Source organism: Rhinolophus sinicus, chromosome 16 (assembly GCF_057876585.1).
Source record: "Rhinolophus sinicus isolate RSI-liver-muscle chromosome 16, RSI-T2T, whole genome shotgun sequence".
NCBI classification, from domain to species: domain Eukaryota; kingdom Metazoa; phylum Chordata; class Mammalia; order Chiroptera; family Rhinolophidae; genus Rhinolophus; species Rhinolophus sinicus.
In genome coordinates this window covers 140,636,553-140,661,854 of record NC_142516.1, presented here as the reverse complement: position 1 = coordinate 140,661,854, position 25,302 = coordinate 140,636,553, and the positions used below count along the sequence as shown (strand labels likewise).

The 25,302-nt window shown below is 38.2% G+C and overlaps 1 protein-coding gene across 3 annotated transcripts in view; it reads left to right on the top strand.

Moving 5' to 3' along the window:
• Window positions 1-25,302, top strand: part of MYO16 (myosin XVI) — a 548,145-nt gene that overhangs the window by 431,408 nt on the left and 91,435 nt on the right. For all 3 annotated transcript variants that reach the window (XM_019731063.3, XM_074329516.2, XM_019731062.3), the window contains one exon: window positions 17,714-17,816. In XM_019731063.3, coding sequence (XP_019586622.3) covers window positions 17,714-17,816 — 103 coding nt within the window. The remainder of the gene's footprint in view (window positions 1-17,713; window positions 17,817-25,302) is intronic.

Here is a 25,302-nt window from a genome sequence, read left to right as displayed (position 1 = left end):
GGGTATTTTATAAAATGATGCTAGACAAGAGATTGGAATAGGAAGTGGAGGCAAATACTATATTTGTTTGAATGTGCATGGGATTTTAATTAAGCTAAAATTAAGCACGTTAGAAGTTGTCCATGAAGCCAATGACTTTCATTTTTCTTCTTAGGGAATTAAGGGTTGGAAACTTCTATGATCATAATGGTAAGAAATGCACATTTATGCACATGGTTCTAGACAGACTTTTGAACTTTCTGCCCTCAACCCTGCATGCACGTACACACACACACACACACACACACACACACACACACACACTGCTTTGGTTCAAGAAAAAAGTGACACCTGCTTTGGCCACAGTAGAATTTTAAGAGTTAGCAAGAGATCTCCCATTCTCTTATTGATGGTCTACCAGTATTTTAACCCAGGGAAACTCTGAGACTTTTTTAAAAAAATCTTAAAGTATTTCAAAATTGAATAAGTAATAAGAATAGGAGGATATGCTTTTTAAAAAATAACTTTCACTTACATTTCTCATATGTTATCTCAGAAATCTTTATAACAATCATTATCTGCAAATATTGCTGTAGCCACTTATCAGACATTTATCAGGTCAGGAATAGGGCTTAAACATTAAGATTTAAGCAAATAACTTTGGACTTTACTATGTACTATCACCATTCCATTTCAGTGGTCAGGGTGTGTGTGTGTGTGTGTTTGCTAACAGAGTAAAATATATTACGCCTGTATTTTTCCTCCTCTAAACATCATTTCTTGCATTAAATCTTACCCATATTCTCTAAAAACCTAAAAACTTAATAGCTCAAAGACATCTCTATAAAAGTTACTCATTGGGATTAGTATTGAGTTCCTACAAACTACCTGAGGCCATTCAAAATGTTAAGGATACAAAGATGAATATGTCTTGCCCAAGTCTGAAGTATCTCCCAGTTAAGTGGGAGAATAAATACATAAGATAGTCCTGTGGGGTGTCCTAGAAGTAAAGCATGTTATCTACCAGATGGAACTGCTTGTAAAGAATCCCTAGAGGAGTCTTGAGTGATGATGAGAAATAAACTCGTTGAAGGAAATGATGGAGGAATTCCCAGACTTAGAATGTGACTAAGGGTGAGGTTAGTTACAGCTAATGTGCATAAAGGGAAGGAGGTGAGAAGCGTGCAAAGGTGTGCAGAGAAAGACATTCTCACTGCAGTAACGTAAAAACAAGCAAAGAAAATGGGAGCAGGTATTTTCAGGTACAAAACTTGAAATGTATCCTGTAACTAATAGGAATTAAACATTTAGGACAGTGAAATAATGTGGTTTTATTTTCCTTTAAGCTAGATCAGGGGTCAGCAAACTATGAACCGTGGGCCAAATCTAGTCAGCAGCCAGCTTATTAAATAACATTTCATTGGCACATAGCACACTCATTTGTTTGCATTTTGCCCATGGCCACTTTCATGGTACAAAGGCTGAGTTCAATAGTTTTGACACAGACTGTGTGGCCTAAAAGCCTGAAATGTTTGCTATCTGGCTCTTTACAGAAAGGATTGCTGACCCCTGCGCTAGATCTCTCTAGCACAGAGTTTCTCAATCTTGACACTTGAAATTTTGGGCCAGATAATTCTATGTCGTGATGGGCTGAACATTGTAGTGATGCATTGTAGTGTACTTAGCAGCGTACCTGTGTTCTACCCACTAGATTCCAGGAGCAGTCCACCTCTCCCATCACAATAACCAGTTGTCTCCAGACATTGCCAAATATCCTCTCAGAGGTCAGAATCCCCTGTAGGTCAGAACTACTTCTAGCACTTAAGTGGAGTTTGGTTTTAAGTGACTTGATCATAGCTAAAGTCAAAACAGTGGGAATTTGAATGGGCTGAAAGGACAGATGTGGACAAAGAGATATTTTGAATGTGAAATTTGCATCAGTCGATATAAACACAGGACTTCAGGCAGATGAAAGTTGGAGCTGACTTTGGAGGTCTAACTTGGGTTTCAGTATGGTGACTCAGGTCACTGTTAGGTACCTTTAACTGAGAAATAATAGTGGGGGAGAAGCAGGTGTCAAAGGAAGAGAATGAGTTCAATTTCGATTGTGGTGGGTCCAGGTATCTACCTTGCTAAGGTAACAAAGCTGATAAGCTATTGAATATGAGAAAAGTCTGGCAGAAGATGTATATTGGAATGTCACTAGGTTATGACTAGTATTTAAGACCTGAGTTGTAGATGAAAACCAACGAGTGCAGTGTCAGAAGAGCCAAGAGAATATGAAATCTGTGGAAACTGTAATCAAAAGAGTTTCTGCAGTATATGGAATCAAAAATGAGGATATAAAGTATCTATTGTATCTCTAAGTTAGGGAATGAATCACGGAGGGTAATGAATAAAAGAAAAATCCAGTAGATTGAGGCATGAAGGATAGTCAAGAAGTTTTTAAAGATAATCAGAAGAGAGGCAAGAAGAGAAAAGATGAAGGGTCAAGAACTCCATGGCCTCCAAGGACTACTATAAGGAGAGTCACCACTTAATGCGGCCAGAAACATTTCCAAGAATAGTGTGAGTGAGCAAGACGCTGCTTAAATATTTTATAAGGGCAGGTCTCTCGTAAACCTCCAGAGTGTACAGATATCACACTTGGTGGGTAGCAGTTATGACAGCAGGAGAGGGTTTGCAAGGGTACCAGCGTCACCCCAAATATTTGCAGCAGTCTGTAAAAGACAAGGAGTGTTTGGGGATTAAACTATCTCTGTTCATAATATAGATCTATGGTTAGATGCAGGATACATCTTTCTATAGCACCATATATATATTATGCATTACATATAAACACAGGTTGAGAGATGATCCATTGTGTCATTTTCACTGAAGCTGATCCACTCAGCAGTCCTGTTTTTAGATGCTTTGTAAATGGTTTTAAATAAATCAGCCACAGCCTTCTTTTAATGTCACCCAGTCTGAAAGTGTAGAAGGCACATCTGAAGAAAAATGGGGAGGTACTTAAAAAGAATTGATGAATAAAAGGAAAAGAGTGCTATTAGGTAACAATTGGCAGAGCACCGTGGCCTGGAGAAGAAAAGACAGTGCTGCCAATTCCTCCTAATGACCGCGTCTGCTCCCTTTACTCGGGACTGATGGTTCTAACACAACCAACACCTCTTCGCTGCTATAGAAAGGATCAATGAGAAACCTGACAATGAGGTTGACCTCACAGATGGTGACTGGTGCCAGTGAGACAACAATGGCCCATACCCTTTAATATAAATTAGAAATAAAAATAAAAAATGAATGACTATGAAACTGATGTGCTTTTATTCAATGGCTAATATGTTATGTGATGGTACAATCACTAGTTTTTATATGTTTGTATTAGGAGTTGGTCAGCAAAACAATATCCCTGAGTTATTAAAATAATATTAAAGATTATTTAATGACCTTTGCTTTATAAATATACTTATATATCAATATTATTGATTGAATTATATTAATATATAAAATAGTATTTAAATAATTATTTAAAAATTTGTTTTCCTTTATGTCCTCTCATTTCTCCTGTTTTCCCTTCCTTCCTTTATCGACTCACTCAACAAGAGCTCATTGAATGTTTTCAACCCACCAGATACTGTAAGGTAACTTAGGGATGAAAATATGGAATACATAGAATATTCTCTGCCTCAGAATCTAGGGAAAATAGAAAATGACTGTGGAATGAGGAGATATAAGGCTATTCAGGCAGTATCTAGGCCAGGCAGTGTAGATTTTCTGGGAAGGGGTTCATAAGATTTCCTGGAGTAGATGGCGTTAAGCTGAAGCCTTAAGACCCCTTAGAGTTAGCCAAAAAAGAAATCAAAGTATGTCCACACAACAGTAAGGAAGAATGATGAGTTCAGTAAATTTCAAAATGGCAAGAGTGCATGATCTTAATGACTGGGAGGTATTTAACTAGGAAGAGACAAATAAGGACTGTATCATGAAGGATCCTGCAGTCCTTGAAAATCTAGTACTACCACATTTCCCTGAAAATAAGACTTAGCTGGACAATCAGCTCTAATGCGTCTTTTGGAGCAAAAATTATTATAAGACCCAGTCTTATTTTACTGTAATATAAGACCGAGTGTAATATAATATAATATAATATAATATAATATAATATAATATAATATAATATAATATAATATAATATAATACCAAGTCTTATTTTACTATAATATATATATAATTATATTTTATAATTCTTATATTATTTTTTGCTCCAAAAGACGCATTAGAGCTGATTGGCTAGGTCTTATTTTCGGAGAAACACGGTATATGCTGAAGATGGGAGTTCCTGAAGGATGTATCCTGAAAGTGTATTTAGAAGACTATTGATTACAATATTTAAGAAAGATGTTGTTGTTGAGGCTTTATGGAGAAAAATTAACTGAGATGAAGAAAAGGACATAAACTTTAGAGATGTTAGGATGTAAAATGATCAAAACACGATGATGAACAGACTCCAAGGTTTGCAGGGAGGTGGCTAGATGGTAGGTCATATGGAGTAGGACCAAATGGGAAAGTATGTGGAGGGTGGGGAGGAATGAAACGTGTTGGTCTTGAGGTGTGCTTGGGAGATCCAAACTGTGCTGTCCAGGAGGCAGTTCAATGTATTTGTGTGAAGTTCAGGAAAGTGGTTATTGTGTTTTACATATAAAAACTTTGAAAATCATTAGTTTATAAATGATAGTTATAGCCTTGTCTCTGTTTGAGATTGCTCAGGGAAGACATTCTGGGAAAGCCAAGAAGCAAATGCTGAATGAAAAGTACATACATTTAGTAGAAGGATGGAGGAAATTATGTCTATAAAGGAGAAGTTGTGAGAGCAGTGAAAGGATAACATAAAGAATGGGAGGGCAATGAGGGAGATGACTGTTTCAAGGAGGGAGAAGTCAAAGGTTTCATATGCTGCAGAAAAGATCAAGTTATATACATCAGAAATGTGCAGTAGGAGGAAAAAGCCACAAAATATAGTTATTGGATTTGACATGTAAATTGTTATTTACTATCATAACATATGATGTTTCTATAAAGTGGTGTGCACAAAAATAGAAACTAGACTGCATAGGTTGGAGAATATATTGGAATGAAGGAGTGAATCTAATTTTTTACTAGATTATTACTAGAATGTTAAGCCATCTTTGCTAATTCTCAATTACCACACCCTGTTATGGTTAAGTATAATTTTCAAAAAGGTAAAAACATGGTCATACAAATATATGTTGAATACGTATAAAAGATTGTATTCAGCTCTTTGTGTAAAAAGGAAACTAAGAAGATATTAAAGCAGTTCAAGTGAAAATTTGATTTACAGAGATTTATATTCTCTGACAAAAAAAAACATTTCGTACTGCCAAGATTAATGTCATTTATGTTGCTCTGGAGAGGAATTAATTTGCATTATCGCTTTTCTACAGCTTAAGTTCTATCTCTACAGAGCTGCAACATACCTTAGTCAAAAGCAATCAAAGATCACACCTCTGCAGAATTAGGTAATACCCAAGGGTTCATTGGAAAATGTCCAGCATTATTGAGAAGGCACCCAAATGCAAGACGATTTCTTTTTTACCACTGTTTCCTGTACCAAAAAAGTGTTGTACACGTGTTAATCTTAATGGATAATTATCAAAGTAATGTAAGAGATAGAAATGCTGGGAACTGGAACATTTAAGTGTGTGTTATGTGAAAGGTATATGGTATGTCAATGGACAGTAAAAGATAGAACGTTTTGCATATTATTGATTCCTTTAGAGTTCTAGTTCATGCTAATTTTAATCATGTCTTTCTTTGAGTGAAAACTTTCATTAGCGATACTTGTACCTAGCAGTGAGTGATAACATACTTAAATTTCCAAGATATCACAAATATCATTTGGACCTATCCAGCCAATATTTTCAAATAGTGAAAATACATAATCACTATTTAACATGACTTGAGTGCCCATGTTATTTTCACTCAAAATATAAATGTACTGGATCCTAATTGTCCCTCCCTATTATCAAAGCATTTCTGTTATAGTGTTCAAAAGTAACACATCTGTACTTAAAGTGCCTCATTGAAGAGAAATAGAAATTCCATTCTTTATATTAAATTGATCATTTTGATATGTTCTTAAAAAAATGTGAATGTTGCATTTCTTGGCTCAAGATGACATAACTCAGTCAAGTGATGTTAGAATTAGCTACTGCTAATGTGTATGACTCACCATATGAATGTCCATTTTAGCTACAACTATTGGCTGACTGTGTTTTAAAAATTAATATTTGCCATGTGTTACATATAGCAAATATATAACATATAATATATTCAGCATTAAAAATGAAGGAAATCCTGCCATTTGCAACAACATAAATGGATCTGGAGGACATTGTGCTAAGTGAAATAAGCCAGAAACAGAAAGACAAATGTCATATGATCTCACTAGATATGGAATCTAAAATAGTCAAATTCATAGAAGCAGAGAATTGAAAAGCGCTTACCAGGGGCTGAGAGGTGGGAGAAACTGGGAGGGTATTAGTCAAAGGGTGCAAAGTTTCAGTTCTACAGGATGAATAAATCCTAGAGATCTACTGTACAGCATAGTGCCTAGGGTTAACAATACTGGATTGTCATCTTAAATTTTTGCTAAGAGGATAGATGTGTTAAAAAAAAGAATAAATAAAAATAAAGAGGGCAAGCAGTACCTTTTAGAGGTGATGGATATGTTTATAGCATTGATTGCAGTGATGGTTTTACAGATGTGTACTTATTTCCAGACTCATCTAATTGAATATATTAAATATGTACATCTTTTTGTTTGTCAACCATACCTCAATAAAGCAGTTTAAAAAAAATAATACATAATTTTAAAAATTAAGAAACATAGTTAGGTTCATATATCAAATCCTAAGTTTCAAAATTTAAAAAAACATAATTAGGTTCAGATATCAAACCCTAAGTCTTGATTCAGCCATTGCCACACACTTTCCAAAGTAGAAGAGGGTAAAAGGGGTTAAATATACGGTCATGGAAGGAGAACTGACTCTGGGTGGTGAGCACATAATGCAATATATAGATGATGTATTATAGAAATGTGCAGTTGAAACCTATGTAGTTTTGTTGACCATTGTCACCCCAATAAATTTTAATTATAGTAAAAAAGTAAATGTACAAAAAAAGGTTTCATTACTGTTGAAACAGTCTGATCTGGTTTCAGTGCCAGACTGATCCTTTAGAGACCATACTTTATTCTTCCACACAATTTGCTAACCGACTAATGATAGTGATGTTCTGAACAACAGATTCATATGTTACTAACTAACTCAATTCAGTGTCTGAAATAGGTATAAACTTGTCATATTAATAAAATAACTGGCATTAGCCACTAATCTCCACAAAACTTTTTAGCCATTTCCAAGGAGAAGAGTTGCCTTCCCTGTTTAGCAGAGAGAGAAAACATAGGAATAGCAAATATCTCCAACAAATAAATTGACCTGGTTTCCAGTCCATACTCAAAGACAGGAGGTCAGACTGACCTTGGTGAATATTCGGTTAAGGAGCAAATTGCTTTAGGAATGGGATAATTTTACTTAAAGCCATATAGCTTAAAGGGATCTTTTATGTAGACTTCAACAACAAACGAGTATCTGTTCTTTTCAGTGTAACTAAACAAGCTGTTCTTGTACCTGATAAATACAGGTTATGGCTCAACCAGTAAATTCTGCAAAGCGTGGACGAAAGTACATCAGTTTGAATGTACGCACTGATTGTGCTCAGCGTTCTCCTGGGTATGTGTAATGAGATCAGAAAGCATCAGGATTGGTTCCTTTGCCTGCAACCATTATTAGCTCCATCACATATTCAGTCCCCCAAGAGGGCACAGTTTTTAATGTCCCCTGGGGTAGATGGCTCTGGAGTGTTATGCATGCACGGATGGGGTTTCTGTGTAGAAAAATATCCTTGGGCTGTATTAAAAGCAAGTACAAACCTGGCTAAAATAAATGTTTCATGCTGCAAAGGCTGCTCAGGAAATGAAACCCAGTATATGTTTCACACTGGGGCATTTCTAATTTAGTGTTTCACTTTCATCCATTTATTGAATACATAGAATGTTGTTACATGGCACAATTAAAATGAAATGGTGGGGATGGTTTTAAGTAAAAGAACTTGAGAGCATTATCATGTAAATTCTTAGCAGATGCTCTGAATTCATTTTTTATCTGCATAGTGATACTGGCTAATCCCAGGAGCTAAGATATAATTTAGCTTTCTTTCTTGTTATTCACCTCTCATGTTCCCTGGGAGGAGAGCCTCTTGGCTTAATTACATGAAGCATATGAATGAATGAATGAATGAATGAATGAACTAATGAACGAACGAACGAGCGAGTGAATGTCATAGCATTAAAACCTCCAGGCGATCTGCTTTACCATGAGATTTGGAAGGAGATGCTTTCATGGAGGTAGCTATGGTGGAAGTGGACAAATTTCTGTTGTGGTCATTCACATTCACCACTTTCACTCTGCTGGCCATTCACACATGTAGGCTAGTTAGAACTCACGCAAAGTGAGAGCTGCGAGATCATCCTGGGGTTTTCGGATGAAGGGTAAGGGGTTCTATCAAGGCCTCTCCGCTGGTCTAGGAATTGCTCAGGAATTCCCGTTACTCCTCCCTGTGAGCAAGTTTCTTCCCCTGACTCTCTTTCACTGTGGTGTAGAAGTCAGACAGTGAGTCTCAATTTTGGATGCTTTGTTTTAGAGGCTAAAGGGTTGATGGCTGTGATGGCATTAAAATAATAACATAATGATGTTATTGAAATAATAGTAACAAGAACAACCACCACCGTAATAAGAGAGAGAGAGAGAGAGAGAGAGAGAGAGAGAGAGAGAGAGAGAGAGAGAGAGAAAATAAAGCCTTGAGTTAGAAGACTTGGAATTTAAGGGGACAGCATGGAGTTTTGCTTTTTCCATTTCCTACCTTATTAATATTCCTCATTTAATTATTATTCTGTATGATTGTTACCTTTATCCTTTTAAGCTCAAAAACAAAAGGCAAAAGTGTCTGTTTTTATCCCATCTGCCATATTAATTCAGTGGCAGCAGTATTAGACTCAAAATCCTACAGCCTGGATTAAGATCCTAGCTCGGCTGTAAACTAACTCTTTGAAGTTATCACGTAACTTCTTTTCTGGGGTTGTTGTGAGAATTCAGTAATGACACGGAGTAACCTATCATCACACCTAGAATTTATAGGCACTTTATAAATCTCCCTCCCTCCCTTCATCCTTTCCTCCCTGCCTGTCTCCTTCCTTCTCTTTTGTCCTCCCTGTTCCATTTTCAGCTCGAGAGAATTGCATGTAGAAGTTGGGAACATGCTTAACCATGCCAGTCACACAGCCCCCAACAGAACTGGTGTGGAGCTGGGGGTGATATCAGTGGGGCAGCTCTTCTGTACTGTTCTCCCTACTCTTCCCAAGGATTGCACTCCGGGGCTTTTGAACCAGGAAAAACATGGGAACGTGAAATACACTGTCTTTGAATGGCATATCCATGTTTCTAAGGATAACAGCAGCCTGTTCACCATAATTTTAAAAGAGAAATCAGTCTTAACCAGTGGCATAAGAAGTAGGCCTGGAATTGCCATAGTAATAATGTAAAGACTATTTTTTCCTTTAATAGAGTCATATGTAGATCCTAAATGAGTGCTGATAAACTGAATGTCAGTCCAATAGAAGTGAAAATCCACTCAAGACCAAAGTCCAGGCCTGAACAATCCATCAGGCCCAAAGGTCATTGCAAAGCCCAGCTTAAGTCTCCTTCCTGTGCATCCTGCCAATACAGGATGGGTTCTGAAGAGTGGAGAGAGGTGAACGCACTGGGAAGTATATGGTGCTGATGTGCCCCCGGCAAAGGGCACAGCGAGTGCAGAGAGATGTGAGAAGTTTGGATGGTTTGATTGGCTTGATGCACAGGACCTGTGGGGCACTGGTAGAAGACGCAACAGAAAGATGGGCAGATATACATGGAGAAAGCTCCAGGTGGTACGCCGAGCAGTGCCGGTTTCATTCTGCAGTGTGGACATGGGGAAGGTATGCGATAGCAGAGCCAACCCACTCAGAACAGACAGTACAAGGGTCGAAAACCTGGACAAAACCTGAAATGCCAGGTGGGATTTTTAAACCTTAAGAGTCACGGGAAGAAGAGAAAGAATGTGCACACTTAAGGAACATGAAAGATTTTTGTGTGAACTAGACCATTTTAACAACTTTATCTCTGCGTTCACATCCTTTTCTTTAAAAGAAAAAGTGTTCCTGTCACTGCAAAGCACTTCTGCAAGTCCTCTCTCTTTGTGTCCCATTTTTTCCTTCGTATCGTACCCTCCCTTCTATGTTGAAATAGATTTTATTTCTCTCTCAAGCCCACTTGTGCTCCTTTTCCTTCATACTTCTCACTATTTTCATGATATATGTCAGTCCCGTTGCTAGGCAGCTGTTCCACTCAACCCACCACTCAGCATTCTAAATGCTGGAAATTAGCCCCAAATAGCTAGAAAATCACCCTTCTGCACCTGCACTGTGTTTACTGTGAGAGTATGAATATGAGGAGCGAAAAGAACAAGCCAGGCAAGTTCGTAGAACCAATGAAATGCATCCCTATTCAAGCATTGCCAAACAGCTCCATTAGTGGCGTCCATGCCAGGTAGAGAAACCATTCAGTGCCCTATGGAAAAAGACCAAGGAAAGGGTTAAAGAAGAAGCTGCATCCCTGTCCCATCAGAGCTGAAAATTAATGAACAAAGTTATTTGGAGTAAAATGGAAACATACAAAATTAAGCGTCAATAGAATGTAGATTTTGTATATTTCTACAGATATTGTCGATAAGCTTTGTTCTTTTGCGCCACTGAAAAACAAAGCACCAAAAAGCTTTGATGTATTCTATTTCACCCTCACGCTATTGACCGTTACTTTTATTTATGTCATGAACTGCGAGAGCCCAGCCTTGTGTGTCGCCACCGGCTGCTAATGTCTTGATGCCATAGTTATCTGGTTTCTTCCAGGTTCCTGGCATTGCCCTTCGTTCCCCAGTCACAACACCCATCTGCTTTTCCGTGCCGACACGTTTTAACCTCTCTGTGACATTTAGTGCTGCTGACCACATTCCAACCTCTGCCTTCCCTCAGCCCCTCTTAAATTGCACAGCCCCAGTCTTGCCTTCCTGTCTTACTCCACCTTGCTCTGCCCTTAGTGAGCTGTCTTTCTCTGTCAATAGAGAGCTCCTACATCGTTTTCCTATTTCCGTAGATTATCCAGTACATCCTGGGGGATGAGAAGGTAAATCACTCTCCCCAAACATTGTTTTGTTCTTCCCAACTAAGTAATTAAAGTATGTCCCTGATAAGAAAGTTTCACAAGGTCTTGAAATAAGAAAACCTTTCTGACATACAGTTTTGGCAAAAAAAAAAAACACAAAAAAAAACAACAGAAAAAACTCATGCTTTATATTTGAGCATATGCAGTGAAATTAGAACATCACTTTACACATCTTAGAAACTTACACATTTCTTGGCAGCGTATCTAGCTCATAAAAGGTGCTCAGTAAATATTAGTTGGATACAATTACATTTTAAGGGGTATCAGGACTGAAATTTTCACAACAGAATTTTCTTTGAGAACGAAGAGATAAAGTCAATACTCAGCAATCAGAAACAATTATAGAGAAACTGCATCTGAGTTGGGTTTTTTAAAGCATTAGTTTGATATACAGACCTTGTATTTTGCTAAGGAAACGCTTCAACTATTTCATGGCAGATTTCTTAAAGCAGTCAGTTAAGAGTCACTACCATATTTAACCTGACTTCCATGGTAGCTGTATATGTTGTGTGTTGTTTTGTTTTTTTGGGTTTGTTTTCGTTTTTGTTTTTTAAGCTCTAGGTCCACGAGGGGTAGGATGTCCGAGTTCTTCTTAAAACTAGAAAGAACAATTACTTTTGAAAAGAGAAATATTAATTCGTCACATTCCTAAGGTTCTGCTTTACAGTTCTGAACTGTTGGTAGCTTTTCTCCGCTTCTTCAACTTCAGTCTATCCCTCTTGGAATCCAGAGACCCCAAAATGAATATGACCTATGTTGGAATTCTTTCACTTATAATTTTGTAAGGCTTCATGATGTCTTATTATTTTAATGTCACTATACTCCACATACTGAGAGTGTATTAGGGAGAATTTTCATACTTGAATCCTTGATGTAGAGAAAGTACTTGATGAATAGTGGGCATGTTAAACAATTTATCAGTAACTGTGATAGAACTGGTCGTGAAACCCCGTACTTATATATTGGAAACTTAGGATGAAGACTGGCAAGAAAGGGAAGTTGAAAGTCATCAAAGACGCATTCACAAGAGAAATGAGGCAAACAGAGCTTGGAACATGGCTTTAGGTTTCAACCCCAAGAGAGCACCGAATATTCAGCACCATAATGGAAGTAGACCCAGTTTCCTAAATGGTCAGTCAGTGCTGTTCTATCTAGTCAGGTAGAAGGTCATGACAGAGAAGAAACGACCCAGCTGAGTAAGTGCCAACCAAGGAGAGATTAGATTTGGTTTGGACATGTTGGCTGACATTAGTCCATACCTCCTTGCAGATTTCCACCCAAATTCCTCCTTTTGGTTCTCTTCGGTTGCACTATTTCTTTCCTTCTGTTTATGCAGCCTTTGTCCAGGAAAATAACTACTCTACCCACTCTGTTCCATCATAGTAAATGTCAACTTCATTCTCCAGTCTCTTAGGTCAAAAACCTCGGAGTCGCCCTCTCTCCCCTCACACCACGTCAATCTGGAAATCCTGTTAGGTCTGCCGCCAAATATGGACAGAGTTCAGCCCTTTCCTACCACTCCCATTGCTTCCATCCTGGGCTGTGGGGAGAGCCTCCACACAGGCTCCTTGGCTCCCTGCTTGCTCCACCACTGCCCATGCTCAGCCTAGCAGCGTCAGTGATTCTTTTAATGTCAAGTGAGAGGACTCGTCTGCTCAAACCCTCGCTCCCCAGGACTCTCAGAGTCAAAGCCAAAGTCCTTAGTCCCCTGCATGACCTGCATCCTTCCCGCTGTGGTTACCTTTGTGAATCCTTCTCCTCTACCTTTCCCCTCACCTGCTGTGCTCCAGCCACACCAGCCTCCTTGATATGCCTTGAACACGCAGGCGCTATCCCACACAGGGCTTCTGGACCTGTTGTTCCTTCAATGTGGCTGTTCCCAGAAAGTGCCACTGCTTCCTTCCTCACCCTCACACATTTGCTCACAGTGAAACCTTTCTTGCTTTATTTTTCTCCACCTCTCTCATTGTATCTGACATCCTTTATCATTTACGTTTCTATTGTCTGTCTCCATCAGAGGCTATAAGGATTTTCATCTGTTCTGTTCCCTGCTGCATTTGCATATTTTGTGCTCAGTCAGTATTGGTTGGTTGATGGAGCCCCATTGAATGAGGCATGGAACCTCATTTCTGGACATAGAACTAGATCCCAATCGTTACCCTCATCCCAAGCCAGGAGGAGACAAGAGTAGATTAGCTGGAAGAGTTATTTCTTAGTCAGTTGGTTTATCTCAGACGCAGGGCAGGTGTCAGCCAGAATACACGGATCTTGAGTGGATTGAGGTGACCTTGTTTGGGCAAAAGAGGCTGTGGCAGGGGGGTGAGAGCTGAGAAGAGCCATCTCTGACCACACCTGTGCTCAGGGCCCAGCTAGTGCTCCTTGCTGGTTATTACCATTTGGCCTCGGATTGAAGTTTCTGTCAGATCAGGCATGTTTCGGCACAGCACTAGACCAGGGACACCACCTATAGATGACACTCACATTCCAAAGGACAAGATGTTTTTAATTACACTCAAATAGAATACCTTAGCCTGTCTAAGGTGACGTTTTTGTCTTTTCAGTTGACATGTCAGAATTACACCATTTTAGGTGTCAAAAGAACAATATAAAATGAGAAAAAGGCAAGAAGTGTAAGAATTTTGTTCTGACTTGTTAATATTGTATTCAGATACTTGAATTATGTCAATTCAATTCTCACTGATAATTAACAAAGATCCAGAATGAGACAATTATAGGAGAATAAAAAGATAATTTGAGTGATTTCATTTCATTGTGTAACTCTGGCTAAATGGTAGAAATGCATTGATTTTCCTGAGTGCTTGAATGAGTCTGTATTTCATTATGAGTTCTAGTTTACTGTTATAGAAGAGGCCCAGTCACCCAAAGGTCAGAGAGCCACAGATTCTTAACTCTGCATGTCCTATGTCTTGATGGTTACTGTTGGGTTTTACCTTTTTGGTCTTTCATACTCGGTATCTTCCTTTTCTATTCTACAACCATCATGTGCCGGGGGCTTGTTAGTTTCTGCCTAGACTGTAGGAATGGAGAGATTACCTCTCGAGTCAGATTTCCCTGGGTTCAAATTACAGCTTAGCCACTCTTACCATCTGATAGGTGTCCTAAGACTGCCCTAACAAAGTACCACAAACTAGGTGGCTTAAAAAACAGAAACTTATCTCTCATAGTTCTAGAGGCTGAAAGTCTAAAATCAATGTGTCAGCAGGGCCATGCCCCTCTGAGAATGCAGGTGGAATCCTTTCTCGTCTCTTCTAGCTTCTGCTAGTGGCCTGAAATCCTTGGTACCCTTGCCCTGCAGCTGCGCAACTCCAATCTCTGCCTCTGTCATCACATGTCATTTTCCTCTTCTGACAAGTACACCAGTCATATTGAATAAGGGCCCACCCTTAATGACCTCATTTTAGCTTAATTACATCTGCAAAGATTCAAATTCCAAATAAGGTCACATTCACTTATCTTTTGGGGAGGGCACAATTCAACCCATACACCATCTTTGCGAATTTGAACAAGTGACTTAATTTCTGTGACTATCAACTTTCTCACTATCAAAAGACTATCATACAGACCTCCTACAGCTATGAGAAGTATGCGAAGGGACATAGAAAAGCTCCTTGTACTCCTCAGAGCGCAAGAAATGTAACTTCCCCTCCCCCAATTCCCCACCCCTTTTCTTGGCCTCCCATGATTTGTTTGTATTATATATACTTGGCTCCATACAAAAACAATCTAGCAGACACCATGGAAGGTACAAAGATGACCCCGTGCCCTAGGGAAGCTCACACTTTGCGGACAGATCAGAATTAAACTAGTGTTTGTAATGCCATGTAGGATTTGTGTCACATCCTAAGACACATGCATGCAGTACTGAGAGGGCGAATTATTTGCTGTGTGGCTTGCCACGGGCCTCATAGCAAATTTGCTGCACAGTTGGAAACCAAAGCTGTGTTTGGATCCCCAATCCAGTTTCATTCCTGTTCTAAGACATTATACAATTATATCATGTGTCACCTTTGAGTCCCTCAAACATCATAAAACAAAACCCGAGTTTGCTCACTGATGCACCGATGTCATGCACCAGCATCTTCTGGGGATGCCCATAAGCTTTTAAGCATCCACCCCACTGCCTTCTGCACATTTCCTCCCAGTTCCTAACCCTCTACACTCACATACTACGTTAGACCCATTTGCTCTGTTCTCTTCTACCCTTGAAATGCATCTTTCTCTTTTGCAGCAACCATAGTATGGCCAGTAAAAATATACATACTCACTTGAGTACCTGCTGGGTCGGAAATCACATTCTTGCCTCTTATTAAAAAAGAAAAAGAAAAAAAAACTGAACACTTCTGTCATCCACAGATCATTTCAGTCCATTCTGTGTGATCAAAAAAATGAGCGGGATTTTTATATCCTTGCCTCTGGCGCTACAATTGCATGTTCAGTCTCTGTTACTTGCTAATTTTACACTCTCTTGTACCCTGAGTTTGACACATGAGCAAAAATCTATACATGAGAAGGAAGGGTTGTTACTGATATTGATATATATATTTTTTGGCTGACTCATGGTTAGGAAGATTATGACAATTTTCAATCCAGGACAAACACTATGCAGATGGTCCCTGACTTACGATGGTTCAGCTTTTTCAACTTTACAATGGTGCCAAAGCAAGACTCATTCAGTAGAACCTGAACTTCAGGATCTGAATTTTAATTTTGTCCCAGGCTATAGATATGTCTGATACTTCTCTTGTGATTCTGGGCAGCGGCAACGAGCCACAGCCCCCCAGTCAGCCAAGCCATCATGGCGATAAACATCCAATACCCTATAGTGTATTCATTGTGTTAGATGATTTTGCCCAACTGTAGGCTAATGTCAGTTCTGAGCATGTTTAAGGTAGTTTAGGTTAAGCTATGATGTTCTGTAGGTTAGGTGTATTAAATGAATTTTCGACTTAAGATATTTTCAATTTATGATGAGTTTATTGGATCATAACCTCATCGTAAGTCGAGGAGCATCGGTACTGAGTTTTCAGCGGCAATGCTAAGGATATAAGAAAGGAGATAAATGTCTGCTACTGACAAAGCCAAATAGGTATATTTTCTCCGTCTGTGTTAGATGGCACACCCATAGTTACTGCGGCATGGCCCTGTGTGCCGTGCACCTGATCTCTCCACAGCACTTGCAGAAATAAAGAAGTGTGTGTAAATATGGCGTGGCTGCCAGTGGGAGTTGTCCAATGCTCTCAGTGCTTGCTCGGAGGAAGGGTGGTAAATAAAGATGTTTAGGCAACCTAATTCCTTCCTTAGTTGCCCTAAGGAAACAAAACACTTAATTTTAGAAGGTGCTGAATTTGCTGCAGCAAACTTTCAATGAAATGCTAAGATATTCCACAGAAAATAACACAAATCTCAGGTGATTTAACTTTTGGCGTTGAGTTCCCAGAGCAACCCAACATGAGAATCGTAACCATAACGAACATGATGCGATTGCACAGATTGTGCTTGCTTCTTCTTTCTCCCCGACCCTCTGCTTTCTCCTCCTCCTCCTCCTCCTCCTCCCCCTCCTCCTCCTCCTCCCCCTCCCCCTCCTCCTCCCCCTCCCCCTCCTCCTCCACCTCCTCCTAATGCGGTTTTACGTATATGTTAGGTTCAATACCTTAAGTGCAAAGGGAAATTTTACATACAGTTTTTTAAATGGCTGATGTAATTTTGAAAGACATTTCTTTAAAAAAATCCATAGAAAACTATATTGCCATGCATTTTGTCTAGGGAATCAAATATAATAATTTGAAGGAATTTTTCCAAAACGAAATAAAATGTGCTTCTAGAAGATTTAAAATCCTCAATTATCTAATACATGGGGAGGAAACTACTCTACCTCTCACTTAAATAAGAATTCTGAATGTTTTGATATTCCTTTATTATAGATTCTAACTACGTCTAGCTTCACTCTCAAATGGGAATAAAAAATGCTGGAATTTTTTTTTTAAAAAGGTGTGTTTTTTAAGAGCATTCTAAATATTTAAATAAAAGCTAATATGTAAATGTTCTTCCTTTTCAGAGTTTCTTTAGAATCACTCCATGATAAACGTGCATTAAAGGACTGAAAAATATGTTTGACACATTTTAAAAAATCATTCTTCATGTAAAAGAGGTGTTATTTCAGTTGCCTGTTAAATGCACAATGGATGGAGTATTGGGGGACTCATGGAATAAATTAAGAACAGGGGAAAATTTAAGAAACAGTGTAACAAAGACAACTCTGTTGAATATAGTCATTTGCTTGACGAATTCAGTCATCGTTTTCATGTCCCTGCTGCTCTTTACAGGTATAAGCCACTGGCGGATACACTCCCTGGCGAGAAGAAGAAATTGTCGGCTGAGGAGAAATGTCGACTTGTTCTGCAGCAGTGTAAATTACAAGGCTGGCAGGTTAGTGACCTACAAGCTACTAACATACCAGTTTAGGATTTTAAATAAGTGAGCTGACTCATTGTGGGGAGCCACCAGAGTCTCACTGGCAAAAACAAATTGCTTTGATGTGTTTGGCAAGGCGAGACACTAAGTGTATTCCCTGGAAACACATCAGTCTGACTCCCCGGTTTTAGCAACACGCAGCAAATGCTGAGGGACGCCAAGGAGCTCCTTTTCCTGTGCTGACAAGAAGTTCCTTCGTGAAGCCCCACTCTCTGGCCCATGTGCACGCAGATTCAGACGTTGTCGGTAAAGCCTTTTGCATGATCTGAAAGGTTGCAGACGCCGGAACAACCCAGCAGTGAGGACTGAGCATTGATTTCATTGGCTCCTCGCTGGTATCTCACAAGCGTGCTTTAGATCCATACTTCCCAGGCTCGTCAAGTCCTGCGTAGGCTCCTTTTTTCTGCTTCTCCTTGCGCTGCTTGTCACCTACCACACACTGAAAATGTCACTGTCCTTTCAATGTCCTTTAATGGCAAAATCTTCATAATTGGAAACACTTAATTATGTCCTGTGATCTCTTTGGTTGGCAGAGCCCAGGGACCCCTGAAGGAATAGCTGGAATTCCAAAAGGAGAAAGTAACTGACACAGAATAACACAGGAAGTGCGTCACAAAAACAGCAGGGCACAGCTTTAGACTTTGTTTAATACCTTAAGCAATGTCAGTGTGCCATTTGTGACTAGTGATCGGGAGAGGAGGTTTGAAACTTAAAAACTATTGAGAAGGTAATATTGGAGCAATAATGGGAAACAGAATGAAGGCCAGGAATTATTGGAAGTTGCTACCTATGAAACAACTGAAAGTGCTTGGGTGGCAAAGGGCTTGGTGGCAAATAGCTTTGGCAAAACATAACAACTGGTGGGAAGCAGATATAAACCTCATTTTGAAAAAATGGTAGGGAGAACATCTGTACGTGAAAATATATAATAATTGATGAGACCAAAAACAAGGTATTTACTTCAAAAATGACATGAACAGAAGGTTCAGAATGTTTCTGAACATGGCCAAGGCTAGGCAAACAGGTAGAGAATACTGGCTGACATTAGCACAGCGATTCCTCTATGACAAGGAACTCAGAACCTAGAATTTTATCACTAATGAATAATGATTTGTCTGTGCCACCCAATCTTTCACCCCTTTCCTTTTTTTTTTTTTTTTTTTTTTTGACTAATAACGGAGTTGAACTTTAAATAGCAGTCTGAAGGAGGAAGCTTACACAATCTGTAGTAGTCATGAATGCACGGATGTGCCAAAAGATTGGATAAAAAAAGAAGGAGGAAGAAAGAATTACTAACACAGAATGATGTCAGCTAATCACTCTGAAGTCAATGACATAAGATGTGGGGGACACATATAGAATTGTTTTTCAAGTTTGTAGGTAACGAGTCATTTCAACTGAATCATTGCGGGAATTTTTAAGTAAGTCTTTGGATAGTAGTGATTCATGAAGAAGTAAACACTAAGATTTTCTTGTATTTTTTTAAGAATATTCACATATAAGAATAATTTATAAAAATTAATATTGAGAAAAAAACTTGAGTGGTAGATAAAATGAGGGAGTCAGGAATAATTATTCCACTAAGTGACTGGCGGTAACCACACACCTGACTAGCCATCGGTTTTGACACACCTGTGTAGTGTATGAGGTCAACTGTGCAAGAAGACTGGAGGACAAACTGGTACACGCTGGCAGCCATCATTCCTTCCACATGTCTGTGGATGTTAGGATACTTGAAATTGTGACTGAGGATGGCATTAAATTGAAACACACTTTGGGATTTGAAATTGTGCATCAAAATAAAAAATAGGAAAGAGCCCCCATTTCATTGCACTACTCCATTTCCCCTCACTCCTTAAAAAAAGAGCCTAAAAATATGGGGTGGGGGGGGAAGAAAAAGAAATTTATTCATTCTCTGAGCATGTTTGCTTATGTTGAATAGCAAAAGACTGCTTTATTGAATAATTAGAAAAGACTGCTTTCTTCAGCTTCTCTAAAATGTAATACCTTGTGTACTTTATCATATAAAACAAATCATTCACTTCACAGAAGTAAAGCTTATTCATATTTCACCTTTATGCTAGAGAGCAAAATTCATATATTATATCTAATATTATATATTTATATTATATATGTTACATAAATATAAATTATAGAAATATACATATATATATATATGTATATTTATATAATCATTTATGCTTGACCTGGAAAGTCAGACTTCTGAGTTTCAAAAACAAAGCATTTGTTCGAAATGTGTTGATAGTTGCAGGAAGAGTTACTATCCCTCTCTTCCTGGTGATTAATCAGGACGAGGATTAAATTGGCGCTGTCTGAAGCAGCAATGAGGTCCTAATGGATGATTATTGTATCTGTAGCATGATTCCCAAATTGCTAAGAGTTACAATGTACGTTTCTATTAAATAGTCATTGTTCATCCTTTGTCTCTGAATGGTTAGCATGAATTAATAGTTATACTTTTCCCTATTTTTAGAAGTAACACTAGAATATAGAATTGATTGGAGTTATCTTTTACTGTGTGAAGCTGTATAGAGTATTAGCTAGAAATTCAATTCTCTTAACTAAACCTATGATCTTTTCATCATTGCTCTCATGGGTCTTGAAGATCTTATGAGATTTCTTCATGTCTCCTTGATATTAATCAGACCCTGTTCAGTACAGCCTCTGAGTCACCAGTGCAGGATTCTAAATCCATAGTTTTCACACTTTGGTACATTGTAACAATTGCATAAATGGTGGTGAACACCAGCATTTCCTTCTGTTTCAGATGAGGATAGAGACATCTGACCTGCAGCGCTGTTGCATTTGTTTATCGATCCATATGTTTTATTTATTCCTTACATAGTTAGGGGTTTGGAGTCAGTATGTGAGGCAGTGGGATTTTTAATATTTCATAAATAATGATTCTTCTAAAGAATGTTTCAACTATTCAGTTTTTTGCTTTATTTGATTTAAGCCTAACAACAACTATGCAGAAAAAGGGAAGTAGTCAGGGTGAACAGTTAATGACCTCATTTTAAATATGAGGAAATAGAGTTTTAGAGATCAGCATAATGATCAAAATATTAGGTGTAGTTAATATTTAGTTTCAGTGGAAAGGCCACTTTGCTGAGACCAGCATCTAGGTCTTGCTATGCTCTGTTCTTTCCACTGCATTTAACTCGATCTATATCTTTTAATGTAACCATCTAACGTCCTCTTATTCAGATAACAACTTGAAAGGCATAGGCTATACATCACAGTTTGAGCTTTGATCAAAGGCATTTATATATTCCTTTATTACTCGGAGTAGATTGCTTCTTGTAGTTAGTGTCTTTTTTTATGTTTATAATTCACCCAGTAGATGAAGGAAAAACAAGCGGACTGCTTCCCGGATTCTGATCAGAATCTTTCATACCCAAACTGTCAGCCAGAGGACCCTTCAATAGCACAGCACTTTTAGACTCTAGCTTCTAACTGCATCTTGGAAAGAAAAGGAGAAAGAGAAAGACGAAAGGGGTAGAAAGAAAATAAGAAGAACTGGAATCAAGTAAAGAAGTGTTTGACTTTATACAGTGTTTACTATCAGTTCTAGTCCCGAGAGCTGAGACGTGAGGCTACCCAGGCTGTCCAGGGGAAGTTTCAGGGCTGGGAGACAATTCATGGGTGGTGCTGGGTGGCGTGTGAGTCAGGATAATACTTGCTTCCAATTCACTACTTGAGCAAAGACAATTTGAGAACAGCCTTATTCAACTGTTTTGGTTAACCCATCCGGCGTGCTAGTCTGCCATGCTTTGCTCACTAACCACACAGCTTCCCTCACCTCGCTGCAGCATACATACACTCCCTCTTCTCAGCTTTATTTTTATTCCTTAGATTGCAAATCTTCTACAAAGTCGTTGATTGTTTCTCTTCCACTAGCATGTAAGCTGCATCAGAAAGGATTTGTGTCTGTCCATTTACTACTATACCTCCAGCATAGGGGACAGAGAAAGACGCACAGTAGATACTTCATGCACACATGCTGGGCCAATAAATGAGCCTTGGTCAATAAGGACTTACTAAACCGTACCATATATTTTATATGAATAAATAGACATATAAGAAATCTAGAACAATTCACAACAAAAAGCTAACAATTACTTTGAGATAACAGTTAAATGGAATGTTAGCTTATATCTATGTTTACAAGGTACATGTGTGCATGCATTACTTCTGTAATTAAAAATTATTTTTAAAATTTGTAACCACTACGTAAATACAATTCAAGAATATATAGGGTCAAATTAATTACTTTAAGCATTTGTGAAAAAGAAAACATAACTCACACTGACTGTGTTTTGCTTTAAAGCATTTTTTGCTTTCAAATAATAATTAACCATACTAATTATACATTTTACACCACTAGCCCTTACTTCTTGAAGGAACATTCAGCCTTCTTTTACATGGTTTGAACTGGTAACCACAAGTTTTCGCAAACTCACTCATGTTATTATTCCCTTAACACACTCGACATCGCTGCTTTTACATAAGTTGGCTTTATTTTGAAAAAAAAGTGGAAAAAAAATCAGTGTGTAGTGGTGGCTGAAAATGAGTCCTCCTCGGTGGCGGTTTCTTGTTCACATGTCCGATGAAATGGCATATTTAAAAAATAGGGTCAGAGCTTTGTCCTGATTTCAAAGCAGAATTTCAGTAAGTTGTTTAAAGAGGGATGGAAAGTTCTTGAAATGACCTGAGTAGACTCTACATGACTAACTTCCAGTACTGTTTTTTGTCTCACCAGATATATTTTTCTTTACAAAACAACGAATCTGTGGATTACTTTATTTGTGGAAAAAATCCAAATAGTTCGAATTAAGTCATAGTTTGAAAACAAGTTAAATTAAGCCCCTGGTTATTAATCTCCTATTTGGTTTCTTTTTAATTATTCTAAATATTTTATTTATCTAAATTTATATTTTCAGTTCAGTCCTACTTTAAGGTAACTTTGAAAGTAATCCCTCCAGAACTATGTACATTTCATCAAACACTTTCCACCCTGATTTCCCCAAGCCACAGAGAAGTGACTGGCAGGCATTTCGGGCCATGTGGAACATGCTTGCTTTGCCATGTTATGTCATTTATGTAAAGTGAAAACTTTTGAAACTAATTCTAAGTGGAAAAATAAATGGTATAATCTGATTTTCACACATTTTATATGAATCAACTGGTTAGAGGATGCTTTCTTCTGTGTAGTTATTTGAATGCTATATTCATTTAAAGCCATCTGGAGGGATGACGAACGGAGAAACAAATCTGTCAGAGTCAGTTCATGCAATGCCAGGGGTGCCGCTTCAGAACACAGACACTCACAGAGCTCAGGAAACGTCAGGATTGGGGAACAGGCTGGCCCCATGTAGGGACTCGTTCACAGCCATCCGTTCCATTGTCATTTCAAACAGATTTCTTGAATTTTGGGGTGGGGGAAGCTTTGTGGACAGGCAAAGAAGAATGTCTTGCATTGTTCCTTTGAAGCAGGTGCTCGTGAGATCTTCTACTGGAAATTGAGGAAGGAGAAATTTATATTATAGCCTGAGAGAGATTTTACATCTCCTCTAACATTTTAAGGATGAGGAGTCAGACATAGGGAGACTTTTCAGTAACTTATTCAAGATTATATACACAGGAAGTAAGAAATGAAATTAGAACTTCATCTCAACTACCCTTGTGATATGATGCTTACTTATGTGTGTCTGTGTGCGTGTGTGTGTGTGTGTGTGTGTGTGTGTGTGTGTGTGTGTGGAGAGACAGAGAGAGACACTGAGACTGAAAAAATAAATAACAGAGTGCTCATAAAGACAAATCCCAAATTTTAGAGAAATCTATTTTTTCTATTTGTGTTCATTCACTAACGAAAAATTACAATCATTTCTTTATCATCTTCTAATATATTTTTCAAAGAATAGCCTAGATTTCATTGTGTCTATAAAATATATGGTCTTTGAAGGATTCATTCTTACAGCGCTGAGAATTGCAAGATTAACATTTTCCTATACCATTAAATAAAATCAGTTGGATGAAAGATTTATTATTTCATTAATCTAAAATAGTACAGTGGAGAAAAGATAATAAAAGTAAGAGCAAGAAATTGTTAAAGTTTTAAGCACTCTTCACTTTTTTCACATCTTCTAAGATAAGACAATTGTATCAGGACCCTTGGCTCTTATTAGTACAGTAACTTAATGGTTTATAACCTTTGTTTTATTACTGAAGGAGCACTTCATAAATCAACTATAAGTACAAGTGAGAAAAGAGCCTATGAAATTATTCTTTCTCTCATATTCCTCTCTTCCTCTGGAATTAGTAATGTTGCGAATAGTAGACATTAGGGATCCAGGAGTATCTCTTGGTACTATGTGCATTATAACTGGGGATGACTATAAATATGCACATTCATACACATACACATATGTGTGAACACATTTTTGTTATGAAAGTAGCTTTCATTTTTTATAAGAAACTTGGAAAATAGAGAAAAATAAAGAAGAAAATGCAGATCACCCACGATCTATCTAGAGACAACCACTCCAAATGTTTTGGGTGTATTGACTCACTCAGTTTTTAAAAATAATATTACAGATGTTTGATTCTTGGTCAGTATGTAGGACCAAGTGGCTGATCACTCTGAACTTTATGAAGACAAATATACACCTCTATTTTTCTTACGTTTTCACACGTGGTGTGTGTGTGTGTGTGTGTGTGTGTGTGTGTGTGTTTGTGTGTGTGTATGTTTCACTGTTATGTCTCTACAGGGCCTGGCACAGAGTAGACACTCAGCCAATATTTGTTACATGAATGAATAAACGAACCTCCTACTTATTACCACATTTTGTCTTTGGAAATGCAGGTATCCACAATCAAGCCTTGCTAACATGTGTGATAGTTTCTCCCTTTCAAGTAATTTTATATTTTTCCTTGAAACTTCATATACTCATATACTCAGCAAAAGGCTGAGTATAATATCTGGCACTTAACAATTGCTAAGTAAAAAGTGGCTATGCCTATTACTAATCCAACTTTCAGCTTTTAGAAATCAGTCTTATTTTCTCTAACTTCAGTTTGAATGATTGAATCAACAAGCATTTATTGAGTGCCATTTATGTCCCTGAAGTTGCACAAGGCAATTGTGGTGCAATATGAAGAAAGAATGACATGTCTCTCTTTCACAGAGCTTATCGTCTAGTGGGGTCGGGGTAGGACCATGAACAGTAAACTGATAAATAATTACAGGTTAGTATACGTGCTGGGGGGGGGGAACCAGCAAGGACACAGTGACAGTGAGTCAAAGGGGCTGTAGTTTATATAGGGCAATGGTCATGAAGGGTATCTCCAAGAAGGACACATGTAGGCTGCGATGGGAAGGATACAAAGGACCCAGTCCCATAACAGGACAGGGAAGCAG